This window comes from Phoca vitulina, unplaced genomic scaffold (assembly GCF_004348235.1).
Source record: "Phoca vitulina isolate PV1807 unplaced genomic scaffold, GSC_HSeal_1.0 scaffold36, whole genome shotgun sequence".
NCBI classification, from domain to species: Eukaryota; Metazoa; Chordata; class Mammalia; order Carnivora; family Phocidae; genus Phoca; species Phoca vitulina.
In genome coordinates, this window is record NW_022589739.1 from 17,567,735 (window position 1) to 17,585,069 (window position 17,335).

The window sequence follows — 17,335 nt, forward strand, 5'->3', positions numbered from 1 at the left end:
AATACCTAAGGGAGCTGCTAAGCCAAAAGAAAGGAAAAAGGCCTTTCTAAGCAGAGGAACCACATATACAAAGGTCCAAAAGAGAGGGAGAACATGGAATAACTAGAGGACTAAAAGTATGTGTGATACTTGAGTCCACAGCTAATGAAATAAGACGCCATTTCATTCCCAGCAATGTGTCCCTAATTCACCCAGAATTTTAGAAATATGATAAAATTAGAAAGCTGCCATACATGATACTGGTTATGATCTATTTGCTTTCAAAGTTAAGTTCCTTTAATTAAACCTTAGTGATGAACAGTTAAGTGTCTGACTTGGTTTTGGCTCACGTCATGATCTCAGGGTCGTGAGATCAAGCCCCACATTTGGCTCCATGCTCAGTGCAGTGTCTGCTTGAGATTCTCTTCCTCTCCCTCCTCCTCTGCCCCTCCCCCCACATATGCATGCATGCTCTCGCTCTCTCTCTCTCTAAAATAAATAAAATCTTTTAAAAAAGCCCTTAGTGACAAACTTATGTAGAACTAAATCACATAAACATTAATTGTGAGGAAATTCAATTGTAAAATTAAAGCAAAAATGCTAGTAGAAACTAAATAAAATAGGTTCCAGTTACTTGTCTTAGGATAAAATGGGTATTAATAACTGGACTTCCTTATTATGAAATACCATTTAAAGTATAATTCACGTATCAAGTTCACAGAGAACAAAAAGGCAGAGGTTGCTTTAACTAATTTCTTTATACAAGTTTCCCCCATTATCCAAAAGTAGAGTGAAACTATGAAACCTTTCATAAGCTGAAACAATGTAAAGCAGAGTATAAACGAAGTAAAGCAGAGTATCCCCCACTTTCCAAAAGTTCATTTTGTGTTACCTCACTTTTAGAAAAAACTGACATGAGTATGGTAATTACTTTTTTCATAAAAATGAAACTCCTCTTTGGATTTCTTTTGGTTAACAAAAACAGGTACTAATGTAGGTCTTTCATAAAACCAAAGTGGCATGAAGTGAACTTTAAGAAAGTGGGGAAGATACCTAGACACTGAAAGCCTTATAGCAAACTAGATAAGGTAACCCAATTCTTATATCTTCTAACAGAAAATTGTCTTTCAAAAGTAATTCTTGCCCTTCTAAGAAGTTCTATTCTGAGGTAATTTTTTTTTTTTAAAACAGGCATTTAGAAGACCTGAGTTCTAATCCTCTGATATAAATTTACTATTTAATTTGGACAATCAACACTATCTCTCCTGCTCTGTTAACAATTACTGAAAATGAGAAGGTTGTAGTCAATCATCTCAAAACAATGACATTCCTTATGTGAGATAGATAGCATCGTATTATGGAAATTACAAGAGCTTTGGAGAACTTCTTTCTGCAAGATTTATCTTTCTATGGGAAACAACTAAAAACAGAAATAAAAAAACAGAAACAACAGTATTCAACCCACTGGACATCAGACAATAAAGCGTAATGATCCCTGAGAGGCAGGAAATAAATGAGGTAGGCTCTAGAATTATACCAGTTTTGTCTGGAAAGCGTTTTCAGGTTCCAGGTCTCCCTGAGTTGAGAAAATAGAGCTGGGAGTCTGGAAAGGCCACTATGGATAGAGTTCGTAAGGCAAAGTACCAAAAAGGAGAGTACTACACAGAAAGCATTTTGGATAACTGCAGAGGGTCCTCCTCAAGTCATCAGCTGAGTTCTGATCTGTAAAGAAACTGAGATCTGAGAAAGAACCACTAAGCAGGGCTTGAGGGAACAATCTCCAAAGCTCATAAATGGTCTACAACTGTTTCTTCAGAAGAGTTTGAGTTGGAAGTAAAATAAGCCCTAGACTAAATGCTGCTTCAGTTCCCCTTAACAAAGCTTAAAAATAAGACCTGAAATAAATGCATCCCATAACAAAGCTCAAAAATATAGGAGTATAACAATGTTCATTACCCAACAAAGTAAAATTCACAATGGCTGGCATCCAACTGAAAATTGCTAGGCATGCACAGAAGTAGGAAAATACCAATAATGAGGAGAAAAATCAATCAATCAAAACCAACACAGAAATCACACAAGCAATAAACTTAATAGACAAAAACATTAGGATAGTTATTGTAAGTGCATTCTTTGTTGACAAAGTTAAAGGAAAGATCAAGCAGATTAAGCAGATACATGGGAGATACTAAACAAACCCAAATTCTAATTGAATTTATATGAATGAAAACTATTATGTCTGAGATGAAAAATACACTGGATGGGATTAAAATCAGAATACACATGGCAAAGGAAAAGATTAGTGAACTCCAAGACAAAGCAATAAATATTCCAAAATGAAACAAAGAAAAAAAACTAGAAAAAAATCAGGATGGAAGGGGAGCTGGATAGCTCAGTCGGTTAAGTATCTGACTCTTGATTTCAGCTCAGGTCATGATCTCAGGGTTGTGGGATCAAGCCCCACACTGGGCTCCACGCTGGGCATGGAGCCTGCTTAAGATTCTCTCTCTTGGGGCGCCTGGGTGGCTCAGTCATTAAGCGTCTGCCTTCGGCTCAGGTCATGATCCCAGGGTCCTGGGATCGAGCCCCGCATCGGGCTCCCTGCTCAGCGGGAAGCCTGCTTCTCCCTCTCTCTCTGCCTGCCACTCCCCCTGCTTATGCTCTCTCTGTCAAATAAATAAAATCTTAAAAAAAAAAAGGGGGGGGCGCCTGGGTGGCACAGTCGTCAAGCGTCTGCCTTCGGCTCAGGTCATGATCCCAGGGTCCTGGGATCGAGCCCCGCATCTGGCTCCCTGCTCGGCAGGAAGCCTGCTTCTCCCTCTCCCACTCCCCCTGCTTGTGTTCCTTCTCTCGCTGTGTCTCTCTCTGTCAAATAAATAAATAAAATATTTTAAAAAAAGGTTCTCTCTCCCCCTTTGCCCCTCCCCCCACTCCTTCTCTTAAAAAGGCGGGGGGGATGCAGCACCAGTGAGCTACAGGACAACATCAATAGTCTAATATATGTGTGTTTGGAGTCACCAAAGGAACATGGGACCAGAAAAATTATGAAGAAATAACGGCCAAAGATTTTCCAATTTGATGAAAACTATAAACCCACAGATCTAAGAAGCAACAAACTTCAAGCATAAGCAACATGAAGAAATGAAACAAGACACACTATAATTAAACAGCTTAAAACTGGTGACAAAGAGAAAAATCCTAAAAGCAAACAGAGATGGATAAAGATGTGGTATACGCATACAATGGAATATTAGTCAGCCATCAAAAAGAATGAAATCCTGCCATTTGCAACATCATGGATGGAGCTAGAGTGTATTATGCTAAGCAAAATAAGTCAGTCAGAGAAAGACAAATACCATATGATTTCACTCATATGGAGACTTTAAGAAACAAAACTGATGGGGTGGCGCCTGGGTGGCTCAGTCGTTGGGCGTCTGCCTCCAGCTCAGGTCATGATCCCAGGGTCCTGGGATTGAGCCCCACATCGGGCTCCCTGCTCCGTGGGAAGCCTGCTTCTCCCTCTCGCACTCCCCCTGCTTGTGTTCCCTCTCTGGCTGTCTTTCTCTCTGTCAAATAAATAAAATCTTTAAAAAAAAGAAACAAAACTGATGAGCACAGGGGAAAGGAAGGAAAAATAAAGTAAAATAAAAACAGAGACGGAGCTAAACCATAAGAAACTCTTGACTACAGGGAACACACTGAGGATTGCTGGAGGGGAGGGGACGGGGGGATGGGGTAACTGGGTGATGGACATTAAGGAGGGCACATGATGTGATGAGCACTGGGTGTTACACACAACTGATGAATCACTAAACTGAAATTAATAATATACTATATGTTAACTAACTTGAATTTAAATAAAAAAAGGCAACTAGAGAAAGACACATCATATAAAGAACAAATATAAAAAATGGCAGCAGACTTCTCAACAGAAATAATGCAAACAGGAAAATTGTGGAACGCTGAAAACCCACCCTATTAAACTAGAATTCAATTTCCAGTGAAAATATCTTTCAAAAATGAAGGTGAGGGGCACCTGGGTGGCTCAGTCAGTTGAGCATCAGACTCCTGAGTTATCTCAGGTCATGAGCTCAGGGCTTTGAGACTGAGCCCCACATTGGACTCCATGCTCAGTGCAGAGTCTGCTTGTGATTCTCTCCCTTTCCCTATCCTTCCCTCTCTGTCCCTCTCCCCGCTCGCACACTTTCTCTCTAAAATAAATAAAATTTTTTACAAAAATGAAGGTGAAAGAAAAACTTCATAAGTCATAATAATAAAGGCTTTGAGGTCAGACATAATCTTGCTTCTGCCTCTTACTAGCTGGGTGACCAATAACAAGTTATTGTTATCAGTATAATATCAATTTTTACTACCAATTATTAAGTGCTTACTATAAATAGGTCATGTATTATGCCAAGTATTTTGTGTACATATAATCTCGTTTAATTCTCACAATTCAGAAACACTTATTGTTACCCTTGTTTTATAGAAATGCTGGAACCTAGATTGACTGAACCCAAAATCCATGCTCTTAACCACTGTATTATACCACTTGGGCCTCAATCTCCTGTTTTTAAAAATAAGTAACAGTAGCTACTTCATGGAGTGACTGTGAAGACTAAATGAGACACTACATGTGTATTAACCAGTACAATGCCTGATACATCACAGGCACTCAGTAAATGGGCACTGTTATGATGCAGTCATACTTACCATACATCTCATCTTCTAATCCATGAACAAAGGCTCCACAAGCTCCTGACTCAATCAAGTTCACAGATCCTGTATCTATTTCTTCCTTGGGAGCATCATCTCCCCACTTTCTGCCACTGGAAAACTCCCCTGAGCTGTAAAGTTCCTTGGCACGTTCATGTGCAGTGCGTTTTCTCTATAAAGGACAATGACAATTACCACTTGCAGGAGGTTCATAAGGGAACAGTAAGATGTATTCTGAGAACATGGGAAAGTAGGAAATAAGACTGCTCTCTGACAGTTACGTTTTCAAAAAAAAGTACTCAACTGATCAGAGCAAAGAAATGCAAATTCAACATAAAGAAAGACCAAAGGTTCACAGGTCTGTCACAGTGGATAGTAATCTTATTAAAGATAGCAAAAGAATGTGCTGATCAGACAAGTGGTTATGTTTGCCATTGCAACACAGGAAAGGGAGAACCAGAGGGGTAAATAATAGCTGTGTCCCTCTAGCACCATCCTGGGTAGAGAATAAACTGGACCTAGAAAAGAATTTTTTTTAGTCCCAACAGAAGTAAGTCTGAATTTGGTGCTCTATTTGAGCAACACTGCACTCACAATGCAACCTTCTGGTAAATTCACTTTCTTTATAGATTGCCTAAGAGGGAATATACTGGTCAGCTAAAGTAAATATCTAGTCCAACCAACAGTTATGGTTCTCATCATGAATAAATTGCCATTCTCCTTTATGTATCAGCCTCTTATGAACCTTCCTGGCGTGAGTCCACATCCTTATGGTTGATCATCTTAAAGGCACTGATGAAATATGGCACCTAAGCCTACAAGGATGTGGGTCAGATCCAGTAGTAAAGTTTGTACTCTGTGATGTATCTTAGAAACCCCTGCATTACCCATCCTTCATTCACCATGAGCATGTTATTGTTTACATTTCTACTCCAGTATACACAGAGAACACTTAATCAATCACCAACCTCAAATGAAGGCAACACCTTTCAGGAAATCCATATGGCAATGTTTCATTAAGCATAGAAACTCCTCAACCACTCTTAAGAATTTATCTTATGGAATGACTTAAAAGAAGAAAAGATCTAATATGCATGAAGATGATATTCCTCTATAATGGTGGAAAAATGGGAAAATCTAAATATATAAGATAGGGCTAAAAAATTATGTCACATCTAAAGATATTACACAGTCAGTAAAAATGCTAAGTATAAAGTTGACTATATGAAAAAAAGCATATGATGTAGTGATAAACTACATCATATGTAGTATGTAGTGAACTACATAATTATCTGAATTACAAAATTATCTGAATACAATGATTCAATGTTTAAAATATGCGTAAGAGCTGGGGAGAAATATACCAAAATTACAGAAATCATTGTCTTAGAGTAGTGAGAATATGGGTAAAATTGTTTCCCTTTCCTTCTATTTATCAAAGATTCTGAACTCTTTATTATCACTTTTATAATTTAAAGATTAAGATAATGACAATATTAACTCATATTTAGTCCTGACAATTACATCAGAGAACACGGTCAAGGCTTAAAGGCATTCCATAAGAGGCACTTTGTTACTGTTCAGAGAAAGAATTTACTCATTCTTCCATGGAAACTGCTGTAGAAAAGGAGTCCTAACATGTCAGTCATACAGTCTCACAAAATAAGACCAGATCTTTATAGTTTCTAACAAACAGAAAGTTAATTTTACCTCCTCTTTGTAAAACACAACCTATGCAAAGTATTTCATTAAAACAATTTAAAATTTAATGAAGTAACTTGTAATTTGATTCAAGTTACTAAGATTTTAAAATAAAGTATAATCTAGTCACCCAACATTTACTTAACAAATACATGGGCTGCAAAATTAAATCAACACAGCTTGGCAGATAGCTGCTTTGGTTATAGAAACCCAGTCTGAACAACAAAGAATTCAAGTTACCCGAAGATCGGACATGAGCTTCTTGTCCAATGTCTGCTCCAAGAAATGAGAACTAACTTGTTCCATGGAGCCCTGTAAAAACCAAGAATCCGGAGCAAATTAAACAACTTTTAAGGCCTGAATATTATCTTCAAATTCAAAGTTTGTAGCCAACTTAAATGCATAAACATTTTTTTTTTTTTTTTTTTAAGATTTTATTTATTTATTTGACAGAGAGACACACAGCGAGAGAGGGAACACAGGCAGGGGGAGTGGGAGAGGGAGAAGCAGGCTTCCCGCCGAGCAGGGAGCCCGATGTGGGGCTCGATCCCAGCACCCTGGGATCATGACCTGAGCCGAAAGCAGATGCTCAACGACTGAGCCACCCAGGCGCCCCAAGATAACATTTCTTTTTTTTTTTTTTTAAATTTTTTTTATTGTTATGTTAATCCCCATACATTACATCATTAGTTTTAGATATAGTGTTCCATGATTCATTGTTTGTGCATAACACCCAGTGCAAGGTAACATTTCTTGACAGTAAAGATGCTTATGGGTTCAGAATCATTAGCAAAATAATAAAAACATTAGCAGCTAGCAGCTAAACAGAGCTTACTACGTGTCATACACTGTTTATACATATATTAACTAATTTAGTTCCCCTATGAAGTAAATACTATTATTAGTCCCATTTTATATATGGGGGGAAAAAAGAAAAGAAAATTAAAAAAAAAAAAAGAAGGCACAAAAAGGTTAAGTGACTCGTTCAAAATCACAAAAAGTGTAATTTATAAACCCAGGTTCCAGAATCCTTTGCTTCAACTGCTACTCTCTAGTCTCTGCAGTTCTTTTCATTCTAGTCTTTCCATTCATTTGTTCATTCAGTCACTCATTCAACAGACATTTATTTAGCAACCATTCAACTATATGCCTATGGTTACCAGGAACAGCAATACAAAAGTAGACATCAATTCCACACTCAGTGACCTCACAGACTAGTGAGCGAAACTGACAAGTGAATAGATAACCGTATCATGGTATAAAATGTTATAATACACATATAAAGGGTACTATTGGAAACTCAGAGAACAAGCAGTATAGCGTGGAGGCAGGGGAACTGGTAATCACAAGTGCAAATGCATAAAGAGAGAATGCCATGCAGGAAACACCAAGTGGTTCTATGAATAAGACACAGGATAGAGGAGCCAAAAATGAAGCAGGATGGTTAGGGATCAGATCATAAAAGGCCTTTGTCATGACCCTTTGTCATGTTTGTTATGGAAGGAGTTTGCCATAATTCTGAATAACCAGATAATCTTTTCTCAGTAATGAGCTCAACAGTGTAGAAAGTATTTTACTTATACTTTAAAAATTTATTTCTAGTAATCCCACGAAGAATGTAAATTATCCTTATTTATTTGCTTTTTAGGTAATCTCTCTGCCCAATGTGGGGCTCAAACTCACAACCCTGAGATCAAGAGTCACATGCTCTACAACTGAGCCAGCCAGGCACTCCAAATTATCCTCATTTTTTAGATGAGAAATTGAGGCTGAGAGATTTTGTAACTTGCTCATTTCAAATAAGGGAGAAACATAGATTTACACCTCATAAACATCATCTTAGCAGCAATGTGGCTAATGGACCAGAAAGAATCAAAATGAAGCAAAGAGACAGGTTGGCAGGCTATTAGAGCAGGTCCTAGACATTCTCAAAGAATATACTGGCACCTTTCTCTAATTCCTAAGTTAGTAAATATGGAAATGCTTATAGAGGATCAGACTTCTCCAATCACATTTTCCATAGAAACTTACATGTTCTATGGGAATATGCTTACCCAAGTTAATACCTTTCCTACAACTCCAGAAGAGCAACTGTTGTTGTACTATTTTCACTTAAGTAGTTTGAAATCTACTTTTTATTTCTACATGGTACAGTTGATGGGCCTTTGTTACATAGATCTGAGCCAATATCAAATCTAACATTCATGTTTTTAATTCAAACATCAATTTTATGAATAAGAACTCTAAATTTTTAAGACCTCCTCAACTTTCTCTTTAGTTTTACCACCAACATTAACAGTTGGCTTTTTAGGTGGCACTTTTTTTCTAATAAAGAATTAAGTTTGTTTTGTTTTGTTTTTTAATTAAGCTCTACGCCCAGCGTGGGGCTTGAACCTACAACCCTGAGATCAAGGGTCACGTGCTCTATTGACTGAGCCAGCCAGGTGCCCCAAGAATGAAGTTCTTTGTTTTGTTTTGTTTTTATTTATTTATTTGACAGAGAGAGACACAGCGAGAGAGGGAACGCAAGCAGGGAGAGTGGGAGAGGGAGAAGCAGGCTTCCCACTGAGCAGGGAGCCCAATGCGGGGCTCGATTCCAGGACCCTGGGATCATGACCTGAGCCGAAGGCAGACACTTAACAACTGAGCCACCCAGGTGCCCCAAGAATGAAGTTTTAATGACTTCACAGTGAACTACTCTAAATCCCTAGTCTCAATGGCCCCCTCCAGTGCCTTTAGCTGAACTCTCTTCCAACATAGTAGCAAAGAGGGGGGGTACTATCCAAATTCCAGCCTCAAAAAATTATGTATCATGATTTGCAACAAATTTCCTGTATTATCTGAGAATATGTGAAGCTTTCCAATTTAGTCCACAATTACCAAGAGCCCTATAACATAATAATCCACTTGAAAAATGTTGAGACCTAAACTAGTACACACCCAGTGGAAATAGAGAAGGGAGAGATTCAAGAGATGTCAAGAAGGTAGAACTGGTAAGAGTTGAGGATTCACTGGATATGGGACACAGAAAGAATTCCCAAATGCCTCTGGGTTTACAAATGGGTTATTGATGGCATCATTCATGAAAGTGCTGGAGGAGTAGATGTGGACCAAAAAGATGAATTCATCATAAAGCTCACCAATCAGAAAAACATCTACATTCTGGTCTACTTTAACCAAGACAAATACATTCCGATAAGATCTCTCCAACTGTACCACTACTACTAAACAACCTGTATTTGTAACAGTAAGAAAACCATGATATTTGATAAACAAGTGTGTCAAACTTGCTTTCAGAGCAAAAACTGCTCAATTATAGCTGCTCAGTAATAACTTAAGTCTATGCACTAGCCTCTAGCTTCTACCCAATTAGGTGATAAAGTAAACCCCATCCTCCTCAAAAAAAGAACTACCATGTGAGACATAAAACTACCACTGACTAAGACATCTGCATGTGCCCTGGGAAAGACTAGTCCTTATGGCTATGGACATAACAACCTACAATCTATCTGTAAATATTATCACTTTTAAGGTCAAACACTTCTGGAGTCATATAAAAAAGGTTTAACCCTTACTGAATAGGAGAAATTAAACATCTTAAGAAGAAATCACTGAACTAAGGACTATATTCTAGATAGAACACCAATGACCATGATTAATTTCACAGTAATGCTGTATTCTAAACTGTCCCATGGAACTGCATAGTTGGCAATCAACTTTCTTTGCCTCAGCAGGAAAGTTATGGATAACTGAAAACCAACCTTTCACATGGTTTTGAATTTTCTGAAACAGCCTACATCTGAAATTTTTCATCCTGCTAGAAGCCAAGGAGAATGGAGACTGTTGATTTTTTAAGCAAGATGGACTTAAATCTAAAGCCTTATCACTTCATTTAAGTTCCTGAAGAACCTGGTTCTGCTTTCCTCTTAAGCTTTATCTTGTTGCATATTCCCCACATTTAACATTATCCATCCCCAAACTAAAAAGTATTAACTTCTTGTAGTTTAGTATATTAGCATGCATGATAATTGTACTCCTTCTGTATCTCTGCTTATATTTTCTCCTTCCCTACTTATCTACCTAGCTAATTTACATTTATCCTTCAAAACTCAGTTTAGAAATCACCTCCTCCACGAAGCCTTTTTTCTTTTTTAATTTTATTTTATTATGTTATGTTAGTCACCATACATCACCAGTTTTCGATGCAGTGATCCACGATTCATTGTTTTCATACAACACCCAGTGCTCCATGCAGTACATGCCCTCCTTAATACCCATCACCGGGTTAACCCATCTCCCCACCCCTCCCCCCGCCCAAAACCCTCAGTTTGTTTCTCAGAGTCCATAGTCTCTCATGGTTCATCTCTCCATCCAATTCCCCCCCCCCTTCATTTTTCCCTTCCTTCTCCTAATGTCCTCCATGCTATTCCTTATGTTCCACAAGTAAGTGAAACCATATGATAATTGACTTTCTCTGCTTGACTTATTTCACTTAGCATAATCTCCTCCAGTCCCATCCATGTTGATGTAAAAGTTGGGTATTCATCCTTTCTGATGGCTGAGTAATATTCCATTGTATAGAGGCACCTGGGTGGCTCAGTCAGTTAAGCAGCTGCCTTCGGCTCGGGTCACGGTCCTGGGGTCCTGGGACCGAGCCCCGCGTCCGGCTCCCTGCTCAGTGGACAGCCTGCTTCTCCCTCTCCCTCTGCCTGCCACTCTGCCTACTTGTGCTCTCTGTCAAATAAATAAATAAAATCTTTAAAAAAAAATACTCCATTGTATATATGGACCACATCATCTTTATCCATTCATCTGTTGAAGGGCATCTTGGCTCTTTCCACAGTTTGGCTATTGTGGACATTGCTGCTATGATCACTGGGGTGCATATGGCCCTTCTTTTCACTACATCTGTGTCTTTGGGGTAAATACCCAGGAATGCAATTGCTGGGTCATAGGGTAGCTCTATTTTTAATTTTTTGAGGCACGTCCACACTGTCCAAAGTGGCTGTACCAACTTGCATTCCCACCAACAGTGTAAGAGGGTTCCCCTTTCTCCACAATCTCTCCAACATTTGTTGTTTCTTGCCTTGTCAATTTTTGCCATTCTAACTGGTGTAAGGTGGTATCTCAATGTGATCTTGATCTGAATGTCCCTGATGACTAATGATGATGAACATTTTTTCATGTGTCTGTTAGCCATTTCTATGTCTTCTTTGGAGAAGTGTCTGTTCATGTCTTCTGCCCATTTTTTGACTTGATTATTTGTTTTTTGGGTGTTGAGTTTGAGAAGTTCTTTACAGATCTTGGATACAAGCCCTTTATCTGTAGTGTCATTTGCAAATATCTTCTCCCATTCTGTGGGTTGCCTCTTTGTTTTGTTGACTGTTTCCTTTGCTGTGCAGAAGCTTTTTATCTTGATGAAGTCCCAAAAGTTCATTTTTGCTTTTGTTTCACTAGCCTTTGTTGTCCAGCAAGGCTGTCATTCAGAATGGATGGAGAGATGCAGAGCTTCCAAGACCGGCAGAAACTGAAAGAATATGTGACCACTAAGCCGGCCCTGCAAGAAATATTAAGGGGGGTTCTATAAAAGGAGAAAGACCCCAGGGTGATATAGAAAAGAAATTTACAGGGACAATCTATAAAAACAAGGTCTTCACAGGCAACATGATGACAATAAATTCATATCTTTCAATAATCACTCCCAACGTGAACGGCCTAAATGCTCCCATAAAACGGCACAGGGTTGCAGACTGGCTAAAAAGATAGGACCCATCCATATGCTGTCTATAAGAGACTCATTTTGAACCTAAAGATATATCCAGATTGAAAGTGAAGGGATGGAGATCCATCTTCCATGCCAACGGACCTCAAAAGAAAGCTGGGGTAGCAATTGTTTTTTTTTTTTTTTTAAGCATTTTTTTTTTTTTTAAAGATTTTATTTATTCATTTGAGACACAGAGATACAGAGAGAGAGAGAGAGAGCATGAGGAGGGGGAAAGGCAGAGGGAGAGGGAGAAGCAGGCTCCCTGCTGAGCCAGGAGCCCAATGTGGGGCTCGATCCCAGGACCCCGGGATCATGATCTGAGCCGAAGGCAGACGCCCAACCATCTGGGTCACCCAGGCGCCCCTGGGATAGCAATTCTTATATCAGACAAATTAGATTTTAAACTAAAGACTGTAGTCAGAGACACAGAAGGACACTATATCATTCTTAAAGGGTCTATCCAACAAGAAGATCTAACAATTGTAAATATCTACGCCCCCAACATGGGAGCAGCCATCTACATAAGCCAACTGTTAACCAAAATAAAGAGTCATATTGATAAAACCTCCTCCACGAAGCCTTCTTTCACTATGTTAGGTGCTCTTTTCTAGGAGTACCAGCCATTGTAATTAACTGATTGCTTATGTCAACTTACCAGACTATCAACTCTTTTGAAGACAGAGACTATGCTCAGTGTTTGTTGATTTGATTAATGTGTGTCTGAAAACTATATGCAATTTACCTGATGACAGTTTTGTCTACTCAAGTGTTGGAGTGGGGGGAGTTTACCTCTTTTCTTACAAAGAGGAACCAGTAAATCAGCAGGGCATTAACTGTAAAACCACAGTTCTGAATGTGTAACTGGACCATCACTAGAAAGAGAATCCACATGGGTTTTAGATCATGAAGTGTCATTTACTATCTATGTAGCCTCTGATAAGTTATATCACTTTTCTAAACCTTATTTTGTTACTTATAAAATGAATACTAGAATATCTACCTCCAAGAGTTTAAAAGAACTCAAAATTATTTGCAAAAACTGAGTATTTATGAGGGTATATATGTCTAAATATGTGCATATGACTAAAAGTGCCTAGCTTAGTAGGCTAGGGACTCTATCAATAGTAACAATGATTATTATAAGATTAGACTGTTATTATTTTTGAAGTACAAACCTAATTGCTTATATAATTTGGAGCTATTTGGATCTGAAATCACTGAATTTAAAACATAAAGCACCTGACTCAAGTTAGTCATTTAAGTGGAAACCCTTTAAATTCACCAGTGTAATTCATTATTCAGATAGTTTACATAGATAATTTTTTACATTTACATAAATTTCAGATCCTGTGAGGTTCAAAAATGAAATATTTGAATGACCCTGCCTTAAGGATTACTCTTCTAAACTGCCAACTCAGATGAAGATGTATCACTGAATTATCCCTCTAAAACATCCCCCTCACGCATACACACACAGCACACTACAGATGCTCAATAAATGTTGAACGAAAGAATTTGAAGAATGATTGACTCATTCTGAATTTTAAAATATTCACTAACCAAAACAAAGCTTTAAAATGTGAATTCAGGGACGCCTGGGTGGCTCAGTCGGTTAAACATCTGCCTTCGGCTCAGGTCATGATCCCAGGGTCCTGGGATCTAGTCCCGCATCGGGGTCCTTGCTCAGCGGGGAGCCTGCTTCTCCCTCTGCCTGCTACTCCCCCTGCTTGTGCGTGCGTGCACTCTTTCTCTCTCTGACAAATAAATAAAATCTTTCCAAAAAAAAGTGAATTCAAAACTAAAATCAGTAACGACTGGCTTTTTTAACTCTGTATTACAGACAAGCAAAATGATCTATAAGCAGGAAATACTGAAACCATCCAAATTCCTCATTATTCCATGAAAATGTTTTACACAAGTTTCATCAGTTACCCTATAAATACTGCTCTTGGGAGTGGGGCTATCACTGGATCTGTGTTCATACAGTTAGGTTCAAAGTATTTAGCCAACAATCTTACCAAGACTGGCAGAGCTGGGGGCCCTCAAAAGGGAAGCATCCAAAAAGAATCTCAGATTTTTTTGCTGTGACATTTATATACATTTTTATCTTTATTTTTATTTATTTATTTTTTTAAAAGATTTCATTTAGGGCGCCTGGGTGGCTCAGTTGGTTAAGCGACTGCCTTCGGCTCAGGTCATGATCCTGGAGTCCCTGGATCGAGTCCCGCATCGGGCTCCCTGCTCGGCGGGGAGCCTGCTTCTCCCTCTCCCACTCCCCGTTTGTGTTCCCTCTCTCGCTGTGTCTTTCTCTGTCAAATAAGTAAATAAATAAAATCTTTAAAAAAAATAAAAAATAAAGAAAAAAATAAAAGATTTCATTTATTTATTTGACAGAGAGAGGCACAGCGCGAGAGGGAACACAAGCAGGGGGAGTGGGAGAGGGAGAAGCAGGCTCCCCGCCGAGCAGGGAGCCAGATGCGGGGCTCGATCCCAGGACCCTGGGATCATGACCTGAGCCGAAGGCAGACGCTTGACGACTGAGCCACCCAGGCGCCCCTATATACATTTTTATAAACACTTACATATATACGTAACAGGTGCTTAGTAAAGCAACTATTTTTATTTTTATTTTCCTTTTTCTTTAGGCCTTGGCTGTCTCATATGCTAACAAGGTTAAACGGCTTATCCTTAAAATTCTTTCTAGTTCTACAAGACTACTTCTCCATAGAAAAGTGGGCCATTTCTTTTTATTTTTAGAAATACTAGGGTTTCTAAAAGTGGATGATACCTGTCCCTATCTGTAGTTTCTCAAAACATTTGTACAAGTTTAACAGGCAACATGTTCATTAAAGAAAGTATAACTTACCAATAGTTTTGCAGCCTGAACTCGAACCACCCAGGAACCATCACTGACCATGTGACAAATTTTTCCAAACGCATCATCAACTAAGCGAATTTCTTCATTAGAAGAAGGAATTGGGACAATGCTAAATTAAAAGAAAAAAACCACAAATGACTAAACATGAGCCTAAAGCTGCAAGTTCAATAAACTGAGAATGACCAATGAAAACTGGCAGAGAGAGGCACAGCGCGAGAGGGAACACAAGCAGGGGGAGTGGGAGAGGGAGAAGCAGGCTCCCCGCCGAGCAGGGAGCCCGATGCGGGGCTCGATCCCAGGACCCTGGGATCATGACCTGATCACAAACACATGCAAAATGACAACTGAGGAATTCAAATCCAAGAGTGATGGAATACATTTCAGAGTGAAGAAATCACTCTGGGAGTATGAAACAACACTTTTAGTTACACTGCAAATTGTCAGTGTCTTGAATACAAGCGTTTAGCCCACCAAAGTTTCAAAGATTTACAATGATACCAAAAACTAACTACCACAGAATATTTCATATCTTTAAGAGTATTCTCTCCTATAATTGCATTGCTGTCAATATAGTAAACCATAGAATAAATCAATATAAAACGTACTTGCAAATCTGATCCTAGAAGAGGCAATTTCCAATTAGTCTTTTCTTTTTTCTTTTTCTTTTTTTGGGGATTTATAGGTTATTAACTCATTCTGGTTTTCCAATTTTAGCAGGCAGTTTAATGAAGAGGAAAAAAACTACTTCTTTTTCTTATAGAAGGAGCTCTTCTATAAAATAAAATAATATTTGTCTCTCTACTTCAAAGAATCATTGTGAGAATGATTTAATTACTACGAAAACACTTTTAATGAGGAAAACACTACACAAGGGATCATTACGCTCAAACTCACCTAGTATCTTTATCTGGCATTTGTATTTACTAAAATGGGCCTCAAACAATTTTAAAGATTAAAAAAAGAGTGGGAGGGGGGGTGCTAGATAGCACTTGAGAAAGACAATCCAATCTCTTCATTTATAGATGAGGAGGTTGGGGCCCAGAAAGGAAGTATCTTTCTCAGGGTACACGGAAAGTTCACAGCAGAGCTGAAAAACAAGCATCCTAATTATCAGGATCTGTACTTTCCCCCTGTTCCACAAAGCTTTCTAAAAATCTAACCAACATTCCTTTTCTGGAGGAGGGCTTTTTGCATGATGGGAGAAGAATGGCTTAGCAATGAACAAAAGCTGGCTTACACCCACACTGACCTTTCAGGATAGAGCTGACTGACAACCCAGATAAGTTGGACTGCCGCGCTACGCACTTGTTCATAGTCATCAGACAGCAATTTACAGGCCTGCAAACAAGAATTCCAAAAGTCTGTTAGTTCTGTGTCTTCCCAGGTGATATTCAAACCATTTTCAAAATGAAGACAGGGTGGCTGGATAAGGATGCCAATCAAAATACTTGTGGGTAGTTTTAACTTCTTAAACCTTTGCCCAACAAAGAATTCTTGGCCTCTGTCAGCTGCTCTGGCTCTGTTCTGTGTTCTGACTCTTACCCCACGTCTGAAGGCAGAACCACACACTGACAGACAGCACAAAAGCCATCTAGAATAGCATCAATCCTAGAGAAGTCTGCTGGGAGCCCAGAGTGCTACTCTCACAGGCTCAAACACCAAATATGGGTATTTTTCCCTTTCTGTAAAATCAAAGCACAAATTTCTGACTGACAGCCTGAAAACTTAAGAACTCTAAATAAATGTGTAATTTTAATGCTAAGCTGCCAAAAGAGGCCAGATTTTTCTGCTTTCCTTTGGTCTGAAATGGAGTATCCCTACTCCACCTACATGGCAACACCCTAGACCTCACCGACACCCAGAACTACTCCATTTCTAGAATCTGAAAATCCTATATTCCATGCTCTCATCATAACATGTTACTCCACCAGCTCCTCCATTTCCATGAATTAATCCATCACACTTACTCTTTAGTCCCACTTAATCTACCTATGTGTTTAACAAGGGTTTTTCAACCTTGGCTTTACTGACATTTTGGACTGTTCAATTCTTTGTTGTGAGGGGCTGTCCTCTACATGGTTAACATGTTTAGCAGCATCCCTGGTCTCTACCCACTAGAGGGTTGTAGCACCGCACCCTCTCCTTCTCCTCAGCAGTTGCAAAAGCCCAAAATATCTCCACACTGCCAAATATCCCCTAAAGAGTAAAACCACCCTGGTTGAGAACCAGTGCTTTAATCCCACCCTTTTTCTCCAAATGAGCCACCTTCTCCTTGCTCCATACCCTTCCATTACTTC

General features: G+C 39.0%; 1 protein-coding gene across 3 annotated transcripts in view; it reads right to left on the minus strand.

Moving 5' to 3' along the window:
- The window catches only part of INTS4 (integrator complex subunit 4), a 116,489-nt gene that overhangs the window by 49,138 nt on the left and 50,016 nt on the right, over nt 1-17,335 (minus strand). For all 3 annotated transcript variants that reach the window (XR_004302114.1, XM_032427020.1, XM_032427019.1), the window contains exons 7-10: nt 16,288-16,376; nt 15,027-15,147; nt 6,637-6,708; nt 4,693-4,867 (exon numbers count right to left, since the gene is read on the minus strand). Coding sequence is in view for 2 of the 3 variants with exons in the window: in XM_032427020.1 (XP_032282911.1) it covers nt 4,693-4,867; nt 6,637-6,708; nt 15,027-15,147; nt 16,288-16,376 (457 nt within the window). In the remaining variant the exon portion in view is untranslated. The remainder of the gene's footprint in view (nt 1-4,692; nt 4,868-6,636; nt 6,709-15,026; nt 15,148-16,287; nt 16,377-17,335) is intronic.